Genomic DNA, 19,911 nt, shown 5'->3' with positions numbered 1-19,911 from the left:
ATAAAAACTGTTAAAACATATCACGTGACCACACCAAGTCCATAACAAACATGGTTTCCATGACATTGAGTGTAGAACTTTAACTATAATGTTGTCCTAATACATATTATATTGAGGAGAGTGTTCCACATGTATCTACTAATGAGGGTTATGATAAAAGTGAAAGTCTGGATACCGCTCTTCTCTCTCTCTCTCTCTCTCTCTCTCTCTCTCTCTCTCTCTCTCTCTACCAGGGGTAATTATATCCAGGAAATGACATGGATCTCAATTACGAATGACACTATGAGAATACTGGAGTCATATTAATGAAAGAGCTGAGTAGTGCACATGTAGCCGGTAGGGTTATAACTTGTTATAAATCTCTTGTTAGAGGGATGGTTATAAATGTTCTACAGCTACAATTTAGCAGGCTATGAGCATGTTTATGGCAGTATTAATGTCGATGAATGCTGGTGATGTCAAGTGCAGTGATCATGAGTCATGGAAAGCTTTGCCAATAGATGAAAGATAACTTCAAACGATTCCGGTCTCATTTTCTCCTGGTTGGCATCCCTAAACAGTGCAGTGTGAAGAGGAAGACGGTTTGTGGTTTTTTAATACATGTGTTAATTATTAACACCAAGGTATCCTGCATGATTGTGGGATTCTATAATAAACATTTTGATTGGAGTGAAATATCTTTCAAAAAAAACTGTTGTTAAAGTTTCAGCCTAACAAGTAGCATACTCCTTGTGAAACGGCAACTGAGTAGTGTATACCTACCTGATCTGACTATTAAAAGTCCACTTTTATCCGGTCTATAACCGGTTACAGCAGTGTTGTATAAGGAAAAACAGCCGACTACTAGCTGTCCGTTCTAAATTTATCATTTAAAATTAATAGCCAGCTTAGATATTTATAACAGACCATAACTACCCGCAGATCAGATGAATTTCATAGTCTCTATTAGCAGTCTGTAGCCCGTCATATTCTGGATCATAGCCAACTATGAGAAGATTGATGATGCACTCTCAAATATTAACAAAGTCTAAAGCATGTCTTAATGTTAAATTCATAGCTTCATGGACCGTATTTCTAATATTACTTGCATGTATCATGTATGATATCTTTACTTAATATCTCTGTACAGTGTACACACTACACATGTAACAAAATACCACTCCACAATTCACACACGATAGAATACTCAACATTTCTCAGTAGATCTCAGCACAGTAGATCTCAGCACAGTGCAACTGAAGCAGGATCATCTGCATGTGAACAATTCTCCGTCTACACGACAACATTTAATTGTACTACACGGAAAACAATCGGAACTTAAGCTATCAACAACAGAATGTTGATATGCAACAGATAATTGTTTGCTTGTCCGAGATTGTGGGAGTTTCGTGGGAGTAATCTCATGTTTAAATTTGGACTTGGAAGGCTCACTGGCTCAATGTCCGATTTTTGTAGAAATGATACTGGACATTTTTTATCTAAACAATATAATATAATATTATGATTGTGATAGTGAACTCCTGAAATACAATTGTAACTTCTTTGAAATTGCTGATAATGCAACAGCAGTCAGCACAATAGTCAAAATAAAAAGTAAGCCGTATGAAAAGTGCCGTGCAAAAACCTCAAAGCACTAAAAATGTTTTAATACTCTTTAATGGTTATTTTCTAATAACACGTTTAAAATAAAGCCGTTTCAGCTGGAAACTAGCTTTAATATCATAGCGCTAACAACTCTGTATATTGTATAAATGAATCAATCTTCTTTTGAAAATACAATATATAATACCGTTTCAATTTCAAGATATCCAGGCTAAAAACATCGAGACTTTTAAATAATGACTTCTCAGTCAATTGATACAAAAAGTTCTGTTATTATGGTTATCGGCCGAACTTGCCGAAGTGATGCGTAGAAGCATATTTTTGTTTAGCACGTGCGATATCAGGATCGTGAGCGTCGGACGGGAGAACGGGATCTGCGAACAGGAGAACGGGATCTGCGAACAGGGGATCTGCGTAATGGAGATCTGCTGTAACTCCTGTAGGAGAATAAAAAACTCAATGTTATGCATGCTAAACATATAAAACTATTTCAAGCAAAAATGAATTTATCGCACCATCGGGCGATTCTAAATTTTCCAATTTATGTGTTGTCAAATAAAAATTTGAGTTTAATTATATGAGGAAGAGACAAGGTTACCTTTGGGGTCGTTTATTGTATCTTTCAGAGGATCTGCTTCGGGATTTTCTCTCTACAGATCTAAGAGAGAATTTAAGTATAAATAATTATCATGGATAAATGATTAACTAGTTTTTTTAATGATTGATTGGAAAATTATATGAAACTATTTGAACCATAACTATTTTGGACAACAACTATTTTAAGTTTATCTTCTGAAACTCTCAGATCTCTGACCTGCGATAAGAATAAGGGGATCTGGATCTCCTACGAGGACTCCTGCTATTAGACCTCCTTCTGGGACTGTACCCTCCCCTCCCACGATACGGTGATCTCCTACCACGACCACGACCACGCCCACTTGATCTCGGTGGTGATCGATGAGAAACTGGTCCAGCTTCTGCAATATCCGGACAGTCCCTTGCAAAGTGGCCGTATCGGTTGCAGATGTAGCACTTGTCATTGTTAGTGGCACGTGAAGGGAGATGTTTGCGAGGTCGACGTGCCCATTGTATAGTCATTCTCTTTCCTGGGTGCGGGTTTGTATTATGTATTGTATAATTGTATAATTTTACTAAAGACCGGTCTAACACATGCTAGTGAGTCTACATGACCGCATACGGTCCGGAAGTACATGACTTGCATAAAATCTGTGCAACAGAAATTCTAAACGCAATACAACCCTAGTGACTAGTGTATGTATATATACAGAATCTTCAAAATTTGAAATTTCTTTTTAAAATAGCTGTCAGCAGAAATGAGCCAAGTATTTCTAAATAGCAGGTCAAAATTCTAACAAATGAGAATATTGAAGATAGTAATAGTAATTTAAATATTATGTTATTGAAAAGTAAGTTATTGAAAATACTTGCCTTCAGCAGTTTTGGAGCCATGGAGTTTTTTCATAGCATCGTCAGCATCTCTGTGACTATCAAACTCGAAAAAGCAGTATCCAAACGTAGGCCAGTGCCACGCCTCTCTTATCTGCAGACAAACTGTCAGTTTTCTGATCTACTTCAGATCTACTTCTGATCTACATCAGAGTTACATCATATTATCTACTTCTGATCTACTGTTATACTGTTTACTGTTAACGCTTATTCAATGCCCGTCTGAATTTATCTTCTGTTCGGATAAATCAATAGCATTCTCTGATTTCTGAATCAGAAATTATCAGACTGTAAGGACCGGTCTGTTTAAATGTGTCTAAATCAAGCGGAACAGAGCCTGATGCGTGTGTAGCTTTATACAGTGCTTGCTAGTTCAGGATGCTGAAACTGGCCGCAATAGTTATTCTGCCATTCATCTGTACGTCTGTACATGTGGAAGGAGGATCTGCGTAAAAAGCGAGATGGTGTCGGAAGTTTTTGAAATATTTGCATTCTAACATAACTATGAAGCTGTACAATGTGCATTGTATGACGTATGTACACTGTACAAGGTGGTCAAGAATTTTCCTCGACAGAACTAATCAAAACACTCAAAACCAAGAAAACAGCTTCAAAATTTTCTTATCTCTGGTTATTAGTCAGTGTTTGCGAAATTTTTTGACACCATTGTCTATAAAGTAAGACAAATTTACTGCTATGTCTCCTCAAGGCGGTCACCAAATTTACCACTTCACTAAAGAGCATTGTTTGCTAGACCTATGAACGGGATAGGAAGTCTATTGTTTCTTATAAAAACAGTTCTATAAATAGAACCACAATGATCGAAATAGACAAAAGAATTGCATCCTGGAGCTGTTGAAGTTATAGATGCTACAGAAGTAAAGTAAACGACCAATGGCAATACATAGGAAAGTGCGACTAATATGTTCCCAAACAAATAAAAAGTCTGCTAGAAAACTCTAAAACAAATTTGAAATTACCTTTCCGTATTCGTTGAAGTCTTTCTCTATATCCTCCTGATTGTAATCAATACCCAAGTTTCCGACGTAGAGAAATGGCATTTTCCTGAAGCTAAAGAAGGAATGATTAGAAAAAAAGTAATGAAAAATATCATTTACCACTTGAAGCATAAGAGGGAGGCTAGGGGGAAAGATGGTTTATACGAATAATCGTGTTCAATCAACTTTCTACTACTATATAAACTTGCTGATTTAGTTAAGGTAGAAACTAAAAGCCAAAAATGAGAATTCACTCTGAATGAAATAAAAATATGCAAAAATGGTTGACATCAGTGAGATGAAACCAAGCAAAAAGAATTCCAACCACTTTCAAAAATTAAACTATTTCGGTTTTCGCACCAACAGATTAGATCAACTACTAAAATGCAGACACAAATCCCGAAATTAGAGCTCAGGACGCGTCACATGACTCATTTAAAGGTCTCGTGACTCATGTGACTCATTTAAAGGTCTCCTACTGGATGGGATGCTGGGTTTGCTTATGATGATGACATCGGCTACTTGTGCAGACAGATAAAAGTCTTCAGAAATAGGGTTGTCTATTATGAGGTCAATTAACGATTTGGGAGCCCGTCTCAACAAAAAGGATCTTGAAGATTTCCGTTGTTACAGACCTTGATAAGTAAGAAGTTCTGAGAGTCCCCTTGTGATCACAATGACTTTACCACAATTACCCACTGTGTGTGGGTATAACTGATAACTGAATCATTAGTACTCGAGTACACACTACAAATCAAGGACAAATATCACGTTCAATATACTGCCTGACCAGATAAATGAAATAAAATATAATTTATTATTTGCTATTTGAACGTTTGAGCAGACATCCATATAATAATAATACTTACTTTCACCCATTTTCTGCGCCTGTTTCTGTTAAATCTGTTCTGTTTTCTGTTAAATCTGTTCTGTCATGATCAGTCGTAAAAGTTGTCGGGAGTGTGCAATTTTAATTAATGATGCCAGGCAACTTTGCCGGAAGGAGACCAGCGACCAGCTGCTCGCGATTTTTGTCTGATTTGATCTGACATTGAGAGAACTGGTCTGGGTAATCTGGTGCTCTGATTTTCTGATTTTTTCTGTTTCTGATTTTGGCTGACAGTTCTGATTTAGTTCTGAGGTTGAAATATAGTGCTCAGGTAAAATTTAGGAGTTGAGAATAAATTCCACTTACTGTGTTTCCATCCTCTCAATATATGGCTGACGACAATTATAGATACTGACAATATCATCGAATAATGAAGTCAAAGCGATCAAGGTACAATAATTTCAACAATATAACACGATTTATAGCGAGAACCCCAACTTATCAAGATCAGATTCATGGTGTTATCTTAAAAATATCTAAATACTAATTTTGGCAACTAATAAACCAGTAATGATATATTTACCTGTAAATTAGTAGGCTTCAGTAGCACTTTACACCTAAGTAAAGTTGTGAATGTTAGTTTATCATCGAGCCAGCGAGATACGTTTGAATATAACTATTCAGGTCACAAGGTTCACGTTTTTAAAGATATTTTCACCAAGGTATCTTACTGTTCCAATCGAGATGTATGTTTTCTAATAATTTGTAAGCCTATCAAGTCACATACTATGACACAGCATGGAAAATTCGAGTTCAATCCATGTTGATAAGTTGGCATTTGTCTCATGGAAATATTATATAATTAGACATACTTCAGTAAGCTAGAGTTTGTCTTTAAATCGGCTAGGATCACTTGAATGAGTGTGGAAACAATAAAACTACAAATATACAATAGTAAAATCAAGTTCACATAGAATATAATTGCACGATTAGGTTATACATGGTATGGATACAGAATCATCCTGTACTGTACAAGTACATTTACCAAAACGTAACATAATATAATAGCGTAATAAAACAAAACGCACATCCTTAAAACTAGAAATTTAGTTACATTGTATAGATAATTATATTGATGTGTTAAGGTCTACACTAGAGTGTGCAAAAGTTCATGTGGTCAAATTCTGACATCTGTGACTAAAGTATAACTATTAACTATACTAGATAAGTTTACGGATCGTTCACATATTACGTAAGCCAACCTATGGGAGGGACTTGCATTTTTAGGGGTGAAGTAGAAATTACACTTGCTATGTGTAGAGTGGCGGCGTACGGAGGGAGAAGTGGGTCGGGGTGTCTAAAATAGACATTATCTGGCTTATGTAAAATGTAATGAATCCTGTATCATATTCGTAAGATTTTCACGGCAAAGAAATAAATTGCCTCTGTGATCATATTCGATATGATTACACATGATATAGTGTAGTATATTATGTATAAAGTAATGTGAATTAGATATACTGTTAATAAAATCTTTTATTTACATGATTGTACATTTGGTAAAATCTGTCATAATAATTTAACCTAAAAAGCAAAACCATTTGCATTCATGGCGCAATGCTGCCACTCAAATTATAGCTATACATATTTCATGATTAAGCTTCATAATTACATATCACACATAGTATATAATATATTAGTATATTACAATATTGTAATGTTTACTCTTAGTCTGTGCCTCTTTAATCAGATATGGATTATGGGTCCAGATGATATAGTTTGATCTGGTGTTAGATCAGTGTACCTTGTACGGAGACCTGGGACGGGGGGACGGAGATCGATGAATTTTTTCAGCCATGTTTTCGATATCTTCCCATCTTCTAGTCTCAAGTGATTTGTTGAGCCGGGCTTCTGATGCCAGGTCTGAAACCTTGGACTTTAGGAATTCTATCTCAGATGCAAGACTACCGACTTCTGATGTTTTTAAGTCTAACTTGGATTGAAGGTCAATCACTTGGTCCAGGAGCAGGTTTTTATCTTTACGAAGGGAGGAGACTTCATGAGATTTGGCATCCTTGGTGATTTCCACGTCCGCAAGTTTGTTTCGCAGAAGAGTTTCGTTAGCTCGATTAGCTGAAATGTCAGCATCAGTTTCGGCAAGCTTACAGAGATAGTTTTTAGCTTTCTTCTTTTCTTTCGCCACGTTGTCATTGAGGTTATCTATTTCATCTTGAAGGTGCTTATTTCTATATTTCAAAGTGGCAATTTCATCTGAATCCATGGATCTTTGTATGGACTGCTTCTCATATAGTTCTCTCTCCTTACCAAGCTGAACTTTGAGGTCACACAACTCTTCTCTCAAGATTGAATTAGTTTTTGAAGTGTAGTTTGAATCTTCCAAAGCTTTTTCTTTCAAGCTTTTATCCAATTCAGAGGTTACCTCAAGTTCTCTCATTCGTACTCGCATATCAGCCAGTTTTGTTCTCATATCTGTGATGGCTGCTTCTTTTAGTTCTGTTGCCTGAGTGAGATATCTCGTCTCCAAATCACCAAGTTGTTGCTTGAACTGCTTTATTTCCAACTTTTTGTCCACAAGATCCTCTCTCAAATCTTTGTTGGTACCAAGTGTGCGATCTAACTGGTCACGTACAACAGCCAGTCTACTTTTTGTGTCAAGACATTCACTTGTTGTGGCCATCTTCCTCTCTTCAGCTGCTTCCAACTGTATAGCCAGTTGTTTTGTTGAGAGAGTGGTGTCATCCACTTTGTGTCGTAATGTAGCAATCTCATCAAGCAGATGTGATTTTTCAGCAGTTGCTGTTTGTTTCAGGGATTTTAACTCCTTGACATACTGCCTTCTCTCCATCTCAGCAGCATCAGCTTCTATCTCTTTGCGCCTGATCTCACTCTTAAGGGAATCTTGTTCAATTTCAACATCTTTGAGCCTTCGTCTCCATTTGGAAGCTTCATCTGCTGCACTATGTTTGGAGAGGGTATCTGCTTTTTGGGCTTGATCGCGTAAAAAGTTTGCTTCAAGTTCAAGGAAGTATACTTGCTGCTGCAAGTTTTTGATGTATTCACTCTCAACAGTAGCCAGGTCTAATCCAGCTGAGCCCAAAGATTTATTGAGAGTAGAGTTGGCAACATTCTTAGACTTTCCAAAACTAGCACTCCTTCTGAGGGAGCTATTATACTTGGGTGTTGACTTTGAGACAGGTGATCTCAGAGGAGATTTAGAACGGTATAGCGACATTCATCGACTAGAATGTGGTCTGAACATAAATTTAGGTTAGAATAATATTAATTTAAATGAACTCTCCGATTAGAGTAAATTAACAACATATCATAATAGATTAATATAAAAACCTCTGGAATTACCAACACCATGGCTACGGGGCGGGCTACTGAAATCAAAACTAAATACAGTAAAACCTCTCAGTAAAACCTCTCTAGAACCTATCTTCCGATAGTAAGAGCTTTTACTGTTTGATACTCAAGAATCATAAAAACCACCCTACCCTATTTGTGACCACTTAATCATTTGCAATCATAACATACCATGTACTACCCCTGCTGGATAAAAGTTCGGGAAAATGATGCCTCCCTATGGAGAACTCTTTTCGACAAATCAAATCAAATCAAATCAAATCAAATAATAATGAAACATCATCACATGTCATCATATAAATATTCTTTAAAAATTTAGTCGTTTTACATTTGGTTGCAATTAGAGAAGTCTGTTATCAGCTGTCGTAACTTGCGATAAGAAGTGCTCTTTTTAGTGTGATCGTTGTGTGGCCTGATACAAGAACTGTACATTAGAATATACACGATGCAGCACTCATACCATATGAAAATTATAAAACAATATACACATAATATAACAATAACCCTATATAAAATTTCTATATAGAAATTCAATAAAAAATCTAAGAAAATTTCATAAAAATCCTTTGTTGTAGTAGTAAAAGTAGCCAATTCAATTTGTTGGCTCTAAATTAATATCTAAATCTGATATCTTAACTATACTACAAAAAATAAAAAATAAATAAATAAATACAACTTTTTATCCCTCTTTCTCCTCTAAGAGCAATAATTGTCGTTCTTAACAATGAAGATGATTTTACCAACTTAGTGAACTTGGCAAGAGATAGAGTAGGATGGAGGAGTTTATTTACTTTGAGACATATTGAACGAATGAGTCTTCGTAAGCGTAAATAGGCCAGCACTTTGCTGAGCCTCTTTAGGTGCTCTTTTGTTTATAGATGTTATTATATATATTAATAAGTCAAATCTTATTCTTTTCCTGATAAAAGTCATCGCTTCACTGTATCTTTGGCCTGATTTTCTAGACATTCTATCAGCTAACTTTTTGAAGAACGTATTTGCTTCTCTTCCCATTCCACCTGTTGTTGATAGGACTATTGGTGTAAATGTTCCATGTTCCACCTCGACAATCCTTTTGTTGTACATGTTTTTCTTCTGTCTCTCATGGCTAGTGTACATACTCATTGGAGATCCAAGAGCCTTATTGGAAGGAGCTTGAGCATGAAATACTCTTACATCTAAAAATGCCCTTTCCAATGGGTTCCATACACTCCTAGCACTAACATCTAACCTAGATCCATCTGCTTTGTTGGCCCCTGCAGGAAGTTCTCTCCCATTGACAGGGATAAGGAGAGGTTCGGTGGTAACATCTTTACATCCAGCAGTTTCTAAGAGCTCTGCTATCACATCTCTCAATGAATTGTGGCGGAGAGATACATACCCACCCCTTTTGCATATCAATGAGTGGTTTATTGAGTTGTCACTTCCACATACACATTTTCTTGCAGCATCTTTTATTCCAAAGTTGTACCTAAGGGCTAGGGCGTCATTGAATTCTTGTTTGTTGAGACAGAATCCAAATGATTTGAGTGGGAGTGATGAAAGCCAGGAACTTGCCCCTTTCTCTGATGTAAGATCTAATAGCAATTTTTGGGTTTCATTCAGGTCTTTTGTAACCTCTTCTTTTCTCTCCTTGAAAAACTCTATCCTTGATTTTCGGATTTGGGTCTTGATATCGACAAGTTTTTCCTGATCGTCATAAAAATCTGGGTTTTGTTTGTATATTGCTTCTGACAGATCTGATGTTACTTGGCATGAGTACTTGTACTCTAGGTCAGACATCAAACTTAGGTCATATATACCGAGACCTCCTTCTTTGACTGGTAATGCAAAGAGTTTTCTGCTTGTTTCGTCGGTTCCAAAAGATCTATCCAATATTGCTGGTAGGGTATTTTAAGGTATTGACTGATGCCAGGTGTTGTTCGGCATACATAATTCCATCTTTTAGATAACCCATAGTTGAATGCAGAATAAGCTGCCTGAGGTTCCCTTTTAGCAATATCTGCTAGATCTTCAATGTAACGACATTGAAGATCTAGCAGATATTGCTATCGACTTTTCTCTCCACAAATGATTTTGTCCCCTCCTCAGTTCCAATGAATGATCCAAGATATCTGTGCCCAACCTCCGATACCTGTATATTTGGGAACATTTTTTCAGCTTTCTCTTTGCAATTTGGTTTAACAATGAGTCATGTCTTGGCTGCCTTGGGATAATAGCCAAACAGTGGCCCAGTTTCATTGAGTTTTTCCCACCATCTAAGAACATCATCCATGAACATACGAAGCATTTGGTCGATGACCCCGATAATGAAGATCTGTTTAATGCCAGGCATGCAGATCAGGTAGCAAGAGCTACAAACAGTATTTTTAATGAAATGTGCCACGAACTAGATGTTAAGGAATACGGAGATCTTGTATTTAAAACCTGTTCAAAAGCGATCAGTTTCGAAAGAAGAACTGTGTGATTGGCTGCAAACTGTTTGTTTCATTTGCTAATGGCTGCGGAGAGAGTAGATAAACAAAACATTTCAGTAATCGCAGAGCAGAAAACTGTCATTGATTTGCAGAAGAAGCTCATTGAAAAGAAGGATTATAGATTATTATATTTATTGAAATAAACATATAATATCCATTACTCCAGGAGTGATGACAGGATATTGAAAAGAAGGACGAAGAACTCAAGTATCATAAATGTCATGACTGTATTGGATTTTCAGATATAATCTTTATCATCAGTTACTGTTCTGCAGTAAACTTCTTCAATCAATTTTTATTGTATATTGGAAACTTCAGATTGTTTGTATATTTGGAGTCTATAGAATTTCTATGGATTTTTTAAGGAATTTTTATTGAGTTTTTATAGAATTTTTAATATATCAGGGAATTTCATTTTTATAAACCTGATTTTTAAATTATATTAAACCTGATTATATCTGAACTGAAGAATGGGAAGTCATCCGACATCCCAATACATGTAGTTAAAGAATCGTCTAAAGTGATCTGTCCTATACTATCTTTATTATACAGTGAATGCATGAGGAATGGAGTATTCCCAGATGATTTAAAGACTGGGAGAATCAGTCCGATCTATAAGAAGGATAATGAGGAATTGCTGGAAAACTATAGGCCAGTATCAACTTTAGCTGTTTTTGGTAAGATATTTGAAAAAATTATTTACAACAGACTGTATAGCTTCTTTCAGTCCCAGAAAATGATTTACGAGAACCAGTACGGATTTAGAAAAAATCACTCCACAAGCCATGCCCTCAACTCCTCAGTGAATTACATAGAATCCTGTCTTAGCAAAAAACTGCATGTACTTGGAATATTTATTGATCTATCTAAAGCGTTTGACACGATCTCACATGAAAAACTACTTAATAAACTAGACAACTATGGAATACGTGGAAACGCCAATAGACTCATCGCTAGTTATCTCTCTAATAGATATCAATATGTCTCTGTACTGGGCGAAGAGTCTGACAAGCTGCCTGTTCTCTTTGGAGTTCCCCAAGGCTCTTGTCTCGGACCCTTGCTATTTATAATATATGTTAACGACTTATTTAGAACAACTGATCTGGGCAAGTTCATACTATTTGCAGATGACACAAACATATTCGTAGTAGATGAATGTAGAAAAAAACTGTATGCAAGAGCAAACGAAATTCTCCGTTTGTTACACCAGTACATGAAATGCAATCTATTACATATAAATATAAAGAAATGCTGCTACATTCACTTCAATCCGTCACGTACAGCTACTGATAATGAGGCAGATAACGAATCAGAATATATACTAACTCTAAATAATACGGTAATAAAGCAAGTTAAAGAGACCAAGTTTTTAGGTGTTATTATTGACGAAAAGCTAAAATGGGATGTTCAAATAAGAGCCCTCAACTCGAAACTTAGGTGTGAGATCGGAAGACTCAGTAGAATACGACACGTTATCCCGAAAAAACACCATAAAGAATTGTACCACACGTTATTTGAGTCACACCTAAGATTTGGAATATCGGTATGGGGTGGGTCGAGTAATAATATGCTTCAACCTATCTTCATCACTCAGAAAAAATGTATCAGAATACTATTTGGTGACCTTGAAGCATATCTAGATAAATTTAGAACATGTGCCAGAACACGTTGTATAGATGAACAAATCCTAGGAAGAGAATTCTTTGAAAAAGAGCATACAAAGCCGTTGTTTAACAAGAACGGCCTTCTTACCGTCCACAACCTGTACAAATACACATGTCTATTAGAACTGTTCAAAATTGTCAGATTAGAATCTCCAATCTCACTCCTATCTTTACTCCACAGATCACCATCACAAAGACGTTCAGACCAGTTCATCACCCCGAACCCATCCTCCTCTTTCATTTATCAATCAACAAAAATGTGGAACGACTGTCGAAAAATTGACAGTTTGATAAGCTTTACTAAGTCAACGAACTTAGTTAAAGTAACACTGAAAAGTGAGCTACTCAAGATACAGTCCAGGTACGAAGAATTAGAATGGACAGAATTAAACTTTGATAAGAATGAGCTTGTATTTTAAAACAGAGTCCTTTGACTTTATTATTTTGAAATTGAAGAATCGTCTGGCCATAACTCATTTCGTTCGCATTACAGATTCACATTCACTTTCATTTTCACTATCACACACAGTACAGGGTCATACCTCAATACCAAATTATTATAGGGCACAAGAACAAATTTGTTTACAATTATCAAAATTTGTTGAGCCCAGCAGCTTACTTCCTATCCTCTCTTCCCCCGTCGTCTGGAGCGTGTGATTTTTGTTGATATCCGAGCTCTTGTTTTTATCTTTTGGTTGACTTTCTGTGATTCTGGACTCGGTATTTTCGTCCCCGCCGAGTGGGACGATGCTTGCTCGCCAGTTAAGCTATACTTTAGATGACACTAATTTCTACAAACCACAAAATATTAAATATAAAATGTGTCCAGTATGGCGCAAATGCATAATTTGATAATTTCTCGACGCTGTCGTCGGGGTGAGAGTTATCTGAACCAACTGCATGCCCCTACGATTGCGTCACCACTGGTGAGCAAGCATTTGTTTGTTGTTTAGTTGTGTTGGAAGGGAACATTACTTGATTAATTCATCCATTAGGATTTTAATAACGATGAGCTAAGATATACCGTTCATCTTAGACTATTGGATCAATCTTATTATATGATTAGATTTTATAAACGAACCTGGCATACAAAAGATTGTAATGCGGAGGTTGGCTGGCTCTTCTATAATAAATACGACACTCCAACTTACAGAATGCTTGCTAGAGATAAAACAAAATATTATCAGACTATACATGCAGCATGAGTAACTGGTGGATAAGCCTTCGGTAAAAACGGATCCGGAAAAGTCAATGCGGCACTCGGGTCCTTGGTATTGTCGTCGGTATATTGTCCATTATTTACGTTCTGCTTTCATAGTTCAAACAATAGTGAGCTCTAAATATACAGCTTTAAACCGATTAAGTATGAATGAATGAAATACCTGACAATCCGCACTCCTATAATTCAAAAGCATGAGTAACTCGTAGTGATGTACGATTTCTAGAAAGTTTAAATTAAATTTGGCGCTCACAGGTCCTCGTGATCATGTGATCGCCGCATAATGTTCTGTAAATGCGCAGGGCACCTTCAAGCTTAAATTATTCACCATACTGAGGCAGTCAACCAACGCGCGGCTTTATTTTTATGATATGATATGTTTTGATTGTTATTAATAAATACCAAAATTTAAATTTGTTTTACTAAAAATTTGTTTTACTACTAAATTTGTTAGGCTGTTGAGTTTCATACTGCGATTTCTTGTAGTCACTATTCTTTCCTCTAGTCCTCTGTTAGAAAACCTGCTAACCCTTCTTGGATATCTGCTTGTTAGGTGCATCTGCCTTATTTAGTCACGTTATATTTTACAGTTTTTATCGCCTGTTTTCTGAACAGTTTCTTGTTCCACCTCCGTCTAAGGCAAAGATGCACACTCTCGTTAATTTAAGTATCATTTACAGCTGTGCATAAGGGTTAAATTTAAATTATTTAACCTTTTGGTGCTGTATAAAAATAACATTAATTTATTATTATTATTATTATAAATATTTCTTTACTGTTTACTGTTTACTAAAATGTCAAAATTTGCAAATATTAATTGTATAATATAATATTTTGCTTATTTCGAGAAATCTAGACCTTAACGGGTGATACTCGTAAAATATTTAACGGGTGATACTCGTAAAATATCTGTTCCATATATTGGACCGTCGACGAGTCCAACTCGGCGCGCGTCCTGGTAGGTTGTAAACCTACAATAAAATAGCTGTTCCATATATTGGACGATCGACGAGTCCAACTCGGCGCGCGTCCTGGTAGGTTGTAAACCTACAATCAACAATGTAGACCTTGTTCATTATTTGTCAAAATTGATGTTAAGAACCAACAACGATGAAATGAAATATATTTGCGCTAGATACATATATATATTCTTATCGGCAGATTGATTTCAATTTAATTTGACCTCTTTTGTGATTTGAGACATTGATTTTGGGGAAACATTTTAATATGTACGGTTAGGAAGTCATTTTAGCATTTTCTATTTTACTACACAATTTTTGTATTGTGTCTTTGATCTATCATCCAAAATGTTGTTTAGTAAAGAACGAATTATATAGGCACAAATTTGTTCAATATCACCAAATGCGCATAAATTTCTTTTTACCAGTTTAACAAATTTTATCCGATATAAAAAAATGATTGACGATGTCAACCTTTACATACGTTGCATGCCACTTTTGCATGCCACTTAAATGAGGAGCCACTTTTCGCGCGCGAAGCACACGCCGCCGAAGGATACGAAACATGTATCAATGTCAACCCATGGAGTTGTAGCGCGATGCACTACTGGGTCGCGCGCGCGCATCCAATAATGCTTCTCGCAACCACAGATCTCGTATGCAGATCGGCGAGATGCGAAGGATTGACATCGTGAATCAACCCATGGAGCATTTTTCATATAAACGTTGTATGACCTTGTATCACATCGTGACCTTGACCATTGTTAGTGGTCTGGCCCGGCGCGCGCTACTTCGTAGCACATGCCATCGGGCCATAATATTTCGAAAAAAAGCGGCGCGCGCTACTTCGAAGAAATTTAGGCGAGTAACATATCCGTTAAATCCTGACCCCACGGTCGTTTCATTATGTAAAGTTTCTTTACTGAGCGGCGCTCAGCCTGTCATTCCGCCGAAGCTTTATTACGTTTATGAACATAATAGCCTGGGGTCCCCAGGTAAATAGTTTCTACGATACAGGAGGAGCTGCGCACTCGTGCGCGGCGGGTTATACAACGTATGATAAGTATGACCCGCCTGTATTGTAGAAACGCTACAGGACTGAAATGACAATGGCCGATCACGACGTGATACAATCAAGCATCGAGATCGTTGCTCTGCGCGAAGCAAAAATGATAGTTTGCGTGGTGCGTCGAAGTCCTCCGAAAAATTATTTTTATGTGATAATTTTTGAATATTTGCACTTTGTGCTTTGACTGTTGACGGATGTTACTCGTTTAAATTTCTCCGAAGTATGAAGTAGAACGCGCCGCTTTCTTCTCGAAATGTTGTAGCGCGATGCACTACTGGGTCGCGCGCGCATCAAATAACGCTTCTCGCAACCATGCCGTATGCATATCGGCGGGATGCGAAGGATTGACATCGTGAATCTACTCGAAATGTTATCCCGAGGCAAGTGCTACGCCGGGCTAATTTGACGGATGTTCAATTTTACTCTTCTAAATTTCTTCGAAGTAGTGCGCCGCTTTCTTCTCGAACGAAAGCAAGTGCTACGAAGTAGCGCGCGCCGAGCCAGATCATTAACAATGGTCAACGGGCTAACCTATTAACAATGGACAAGTAAACCTTTACTGGGCCGCGCTCAGCCTGTCATTCCGCCGAATCTAGCTATTCTGCTTCAAATCAATTTTACTAACAATAAAACTTCGTTAATTTCCTTAATATTAGTACTTGAACTGAACTCTGTTGACGAACTGCTTAAATCAATCACACAATAATTTTCCCTGCCTACATCCCCTCCCTTTGTAGCGCGATGCGTTACTGTGCTGCGCCGCGCACTCTTCTTTTGATTGGTCGGCGTCGACTGTAAGCCTTCCTTGCGGTGGCTTTCACAACGCGTCCCCATTCTCCAACTCCTGCTGCTGGAGAGAGAGACTCCCAAATTATATACCATAAATATATTATACATAGATATCGACAACAGACTCCGAGAGTCTTGAAGTGCTGTTACCACCGCCCCTGGTGCAACCCCTTACGGGTTAACGATGGGGAGACAGGGACTTCCAGGGACGGTCAGTGCCTATAAAACTGCAAGATGTCCTATTTGTGTTAGTGGTTGATGGGATCCTCGAAAAGATCCTCCTTTAGTAGTCTATTGGTTGCCTCGATAAATTTTATAACCGTACTAATTCTAGCTGATACTATGTCTTCCCAGGTTAGAAATATATTACCGAAAATTCTTAGCCTAATGGTCATGTATCCTATACAGTGACACATGAAGTGTTCCGAGGTTTCTTCCTCTTCTGGACAGTGTTCACAACGGGGGGATGTGAAATTGTTTGCCTTGTATTGGAAGTAGGCTAGGGGGCTATGTCCTGTGAAGAGCCAGGTTAGCCATCTTTGATGATTTCCTGCAAGTCCAAGATTCCTGTATTTATATTTGGTGAGTAGGATTGTTAGTGGTATTTTCCCTTTCTCGCTCAGTGCCGTGTTCCTGTATCTACGAAGATGAATTCCGTGTAAATACTCCTTTACTGCCGTCTTAATTGCTCCTTCGGATATGCTGATGAAGGGTTCAGGACCTAAAGCGATTGTGAGTGATCCTTCTCTGGCTAGTTCATCAGCTCTTTCGTTTCCTGGAATACCTGCATGTCCTGGGACCCACCTGACATTGACTGAGTGGGTTTGTCCTAGTTTGTTAAGGTAGTTAATGGTATCAAGAACTAAGTTAGATGTGACCGTGTGGTGTGTGACTGCTAGGATTGCTGCCTGTGAATCTGAAAAGAATGTTATACTCCCAGGTTCTGAAATATTGATAGTTGCCCAGTGAGCTGATGTGTTGAGAGCAAACAGTTCACACTGGTATACCGTTGCATTAGTGCCTAGGTGGAAACTTTGTCTCTGGACCTCGCTTGCGTTTCTTATTACGCAGTAACCTGCACCTGAGAACTGTTCTATTTTTGAGCCGTCTGTGAAAATAGCCCAGTGTGTTGCTGGGGTGATTCCGACCTGCTGTGTTGCTTTAGACCGCTCCTGTATTATTGTTTTAAACTTCCGATCCAAAACTGTGGTAGTTTCGATAATGTCCGTAATTTTACATTTCATCGCTGGTATGGTTGACATAGCTTTGTCCAGATTGTATGCATGGGACTTACAGTTTCCTGTTCTGCTAAACTGGTAGTTAGAATTCCAATTACCGTTAATTTTGAGTCTCCGAGCTGAAAGTATGGCCAGTTCCTTGAGTTTTAGATCAATGGGTTTGATTCCTGCCATGATTTCCAAGTTTTCTAGTGGTGTACTTTTGAGTCCTCTTGATATCATGATACTAGCGTGTCTCTGAATTGCCTGCATCTTGGTCTTTAGGTATTGGGCTTCGTCTATTCTATGCTGCCATGCGAATGCAGCGTAACCTAGAGAAGGGAGAATAATTTGGTTATATATCCATCTCGTCCCTGTAGGTGTAATACCCCACGTTTTGCCAACTGCTCTGTTGCATGCCTGAAGATGTTGTACCGCTTTGTTACATTTCACCTGAATATGCTTCCCCCATGATAGTTTGCTGTCAATGGTTACTCCTAGATAGACTGTATCAGTTACCTGAGGGACCTGATTATTACCTACCATTAGTGGGTTAGTAAGCATATTATCCCTTTTATTTGTAAAAAGGATTGCCTTAGATTTTAACGCACTAAGTTTGAGACCTTTACTGGCACACCACCTGTTGATGTTAGTTAGATGCCGTTGAGAAATTTCCTGAACCGTAGTTTTACAAATTCCGCTGATTAGTATTACCAGGTCGTCCGCAAAGGCTTGGACAAAACTAGTGTGTATTCCTAGTGAGCTGAGGAAAGTGTCCAGCGTTATGTTCCATAGAAGTGGGGACAGAACTCCTCCTTGTGGACTTCCTTTAGTTGCTTTCTTTGTGGTATCGTGACCACAGTATGTGACTGTGATCATCCTGTTACTTACCATGTAGTAGATCCAGTTTGTGATTGTTTCCGGAATCCCTGCTTGTAACAGTGCATCTTTGATTGCCTGAAAACTAATTGCATCAAATGCCTGTTCGATATCAAGAAAGATTCCAAGAGCATAATTTCCTGTTGCCACGGCGTCCTCAATTTTCCTTGTTAGTATATGTATTGCTGATTCTGTTGATTTCCCTTTCCTGAAACCGTGTTGACTCTTAGTAAGTTTCGCTGGGATCTTGAGGTCCTGTTCGAGATACCAGAGGATAAGTCGTTCTAGAAGTTTCTGGAAACAGGATGTTAGTGAAATTATCCTGAATGCCTTGGGGTTTGTGTAATCTGGTTTTCCAGGCTTCGGGATTACACAACCTGTTGTAGATTGCCACGAGGTTGGTGTACAGCTTAGAGCTAATGAATGGTGGAAAATCATTCTTAAAGGGTCCTTTATTTTATTCCAAGCTTTTATGATCATCTCATTTCTAATTCCGTCTGGACCTGGTGATTTGTTCATGTTAAGATCTTTTACTGCCCGATTCAAGCGATGTGGTGCCGTAATCTTGAGAATCATTGCAACATCTGGTGCACTCTGCTGTGTTGGCAGGGCTGGGCTACCGTCCGATGGTATGAGAGCATCGGTGAGTACCTGTAGAGTTTCCTGGGGTGAGTTAGTTAAAGTACCGTCTGGTTTCCTTAAACTATTGAGCGAGCCTTGTGTTCCGTTATTTCCTAGAACTTTATGGATACGTGATAAAGCAGGGATCTTGGTAATATTTCCTGTGAATTGTTTCCAATTTTGTCTTTTCGCCGTTCTGATGAGGTTTGCATATCGTCTGTTAGCTTCAGCATAAAGTTCCCAGTCCGGGCTGTTTCTCTTTCTGTTAAATTTACGTCGCAGGGCTTTTGCCGTCTGCTTGGCTTTCGTCAGTTCAGCATTCCACCACGGTACAGTCGATCTTCTTGTGCCTCTTGTCAGAGGGCATGCTAGCTCAAAGGAGCGCAGAAGGGTGTTGGAGATAAACAACTGTCTGTCATCGAGATCCGCCGATGTAACAACCGGTTTAAACCAGAAGGGGGTGTTATCGAATGAGGAGGAAACTAGCGTCTCATAAAGTTGCCAGTCACATTTCGCCGGACTGCGTGACGCAAAACTTGTTCTGTTACCTAAATCTAGGGAATAACAAATAGCTTCGTGGTCCGATAGTGATTTACCTTGATCTACTTTCCAGTTATGGATTAAGTTGATCCCTGCTAGATTGCAGATAGTAAGATCTATACAGGAACTCCCTCTACTGCCTACAAAAGTGGGTGTTGTGCCTGTGTTACAGATTATGAGATTATTTGCGTTTA

At 38.0% G+C, this 19,911-nt stretch overlaps 3 protein-coding genes across 4 annotated transcripts in view; 1 reads left to right on the top strand and 2 right to left on the bottom strand.

The window, feature by feature from the left end:
• Positions 1 to 19,911, top strand: part of LOC134821315 (short-chain dehydrogenase/reductase family 16C member 6-like) — a 59,360-nt gene that overhangs the window by 26,011 nt on the left and 13,438 nt on the right. The window lies entirely within an intron of this gene.
• On the bottom strand, positions 1,477 to 5,522 carry LOC134820694 (uncharacterized). Of its 2 annotated transcripts, XM_063831224.1 has the most exons (7): positions 5,480 to 5,522; positions 4,937 to 5,203; positions 4,050 to 4,140; positions 3,052 to 3,163; positions 2,417 to 2,708; positions 2,201 to 2,260; positions 1,477 to 2,039 (listed from the first exon to the last, which is right to left on the bottom strand). In XM_063831224.1, the coding sequence occupies exons 3-7, from the start codon at positions 4,128 to 4,130 to the stop codon at positions 1,943 to 1,945; spliced, it is 642 nt and encodes a 213-aa protein (XP_063687294.1). In that variant the 5' UTR covers positions 4,131 to 4,140; positions 4,937 to 5,203; positions 5,480 to 5,522; the 3' UTR covers positions 1,477 to 1,942. The 2 variants fall into 2 exon arrangements, with proteins under 2 accessions (XP_063687294.1, XP_063687293.1); XM_063831223.1 differs by lacking the exon at positions 4,937 to 5,203.
• Positions 6,692 to 8,149, bottom strand: LOC134821103 (girdin-like). Its single transcript, XM_063831769.1, has one exon. It carries the CDS (start codon positions 8,147 to 8,149, stop codon positions 6,692 to 6,694), a length of 1,458 nt encoding a protein of 485 aa, XP_063687839.1.

Source organism: Bolinopsis microptera, chromosome 9 (genome assembly GCF_026151205.1).
Source record: "Bolinopsis microptera isolate Bmic1 chromosome 9, MBARI_Bmic_1.0, whole genome shotgun sequence".
NCBI lineage: Eukaryota > Metazoa > Ctenophora > Tentaculata > Lobata > Bolinopsidae > Bolinopsis > Bolinopsis microptera.
The sequence above is the reverse complement of the archived record's forward strand: the minus strand, read 5'-3'. Positions and strand labels throughout refer to the sequence as shown.

Bases quoted from the DNA above. Each gene is read 5' to 3' on its own strand.
- LOC134820694 (XM_063831224.1), bottom strand. From the start codon at position 4,130: ATGCCATTTCTCTACGTCGGAAACTTGGGTATTGATTACAATCAGGAG. The intron at 3,164-4,049 runs GTAATTTCAAAT...GTTTGTCTGCAG, and splicing joins ACTTCAACGAATACGGAAAG to ATAAGAGAGGCGTGGCACTG. The intron at 2,040-2,200 runs GTAACCTTGTCT...ATTCTCCTACAG, and splicing joins TACAATAAACGACCCCAAAG to GAGTTACAGCAGATCTCCAT.
- LOC134821103 (XM_063831769.1), bottom strand. From the start codon at position 8,149: ATGTCGCTATACCGTTCTAAATCTCCTCTGAGATCACCTGTCTCAAAG.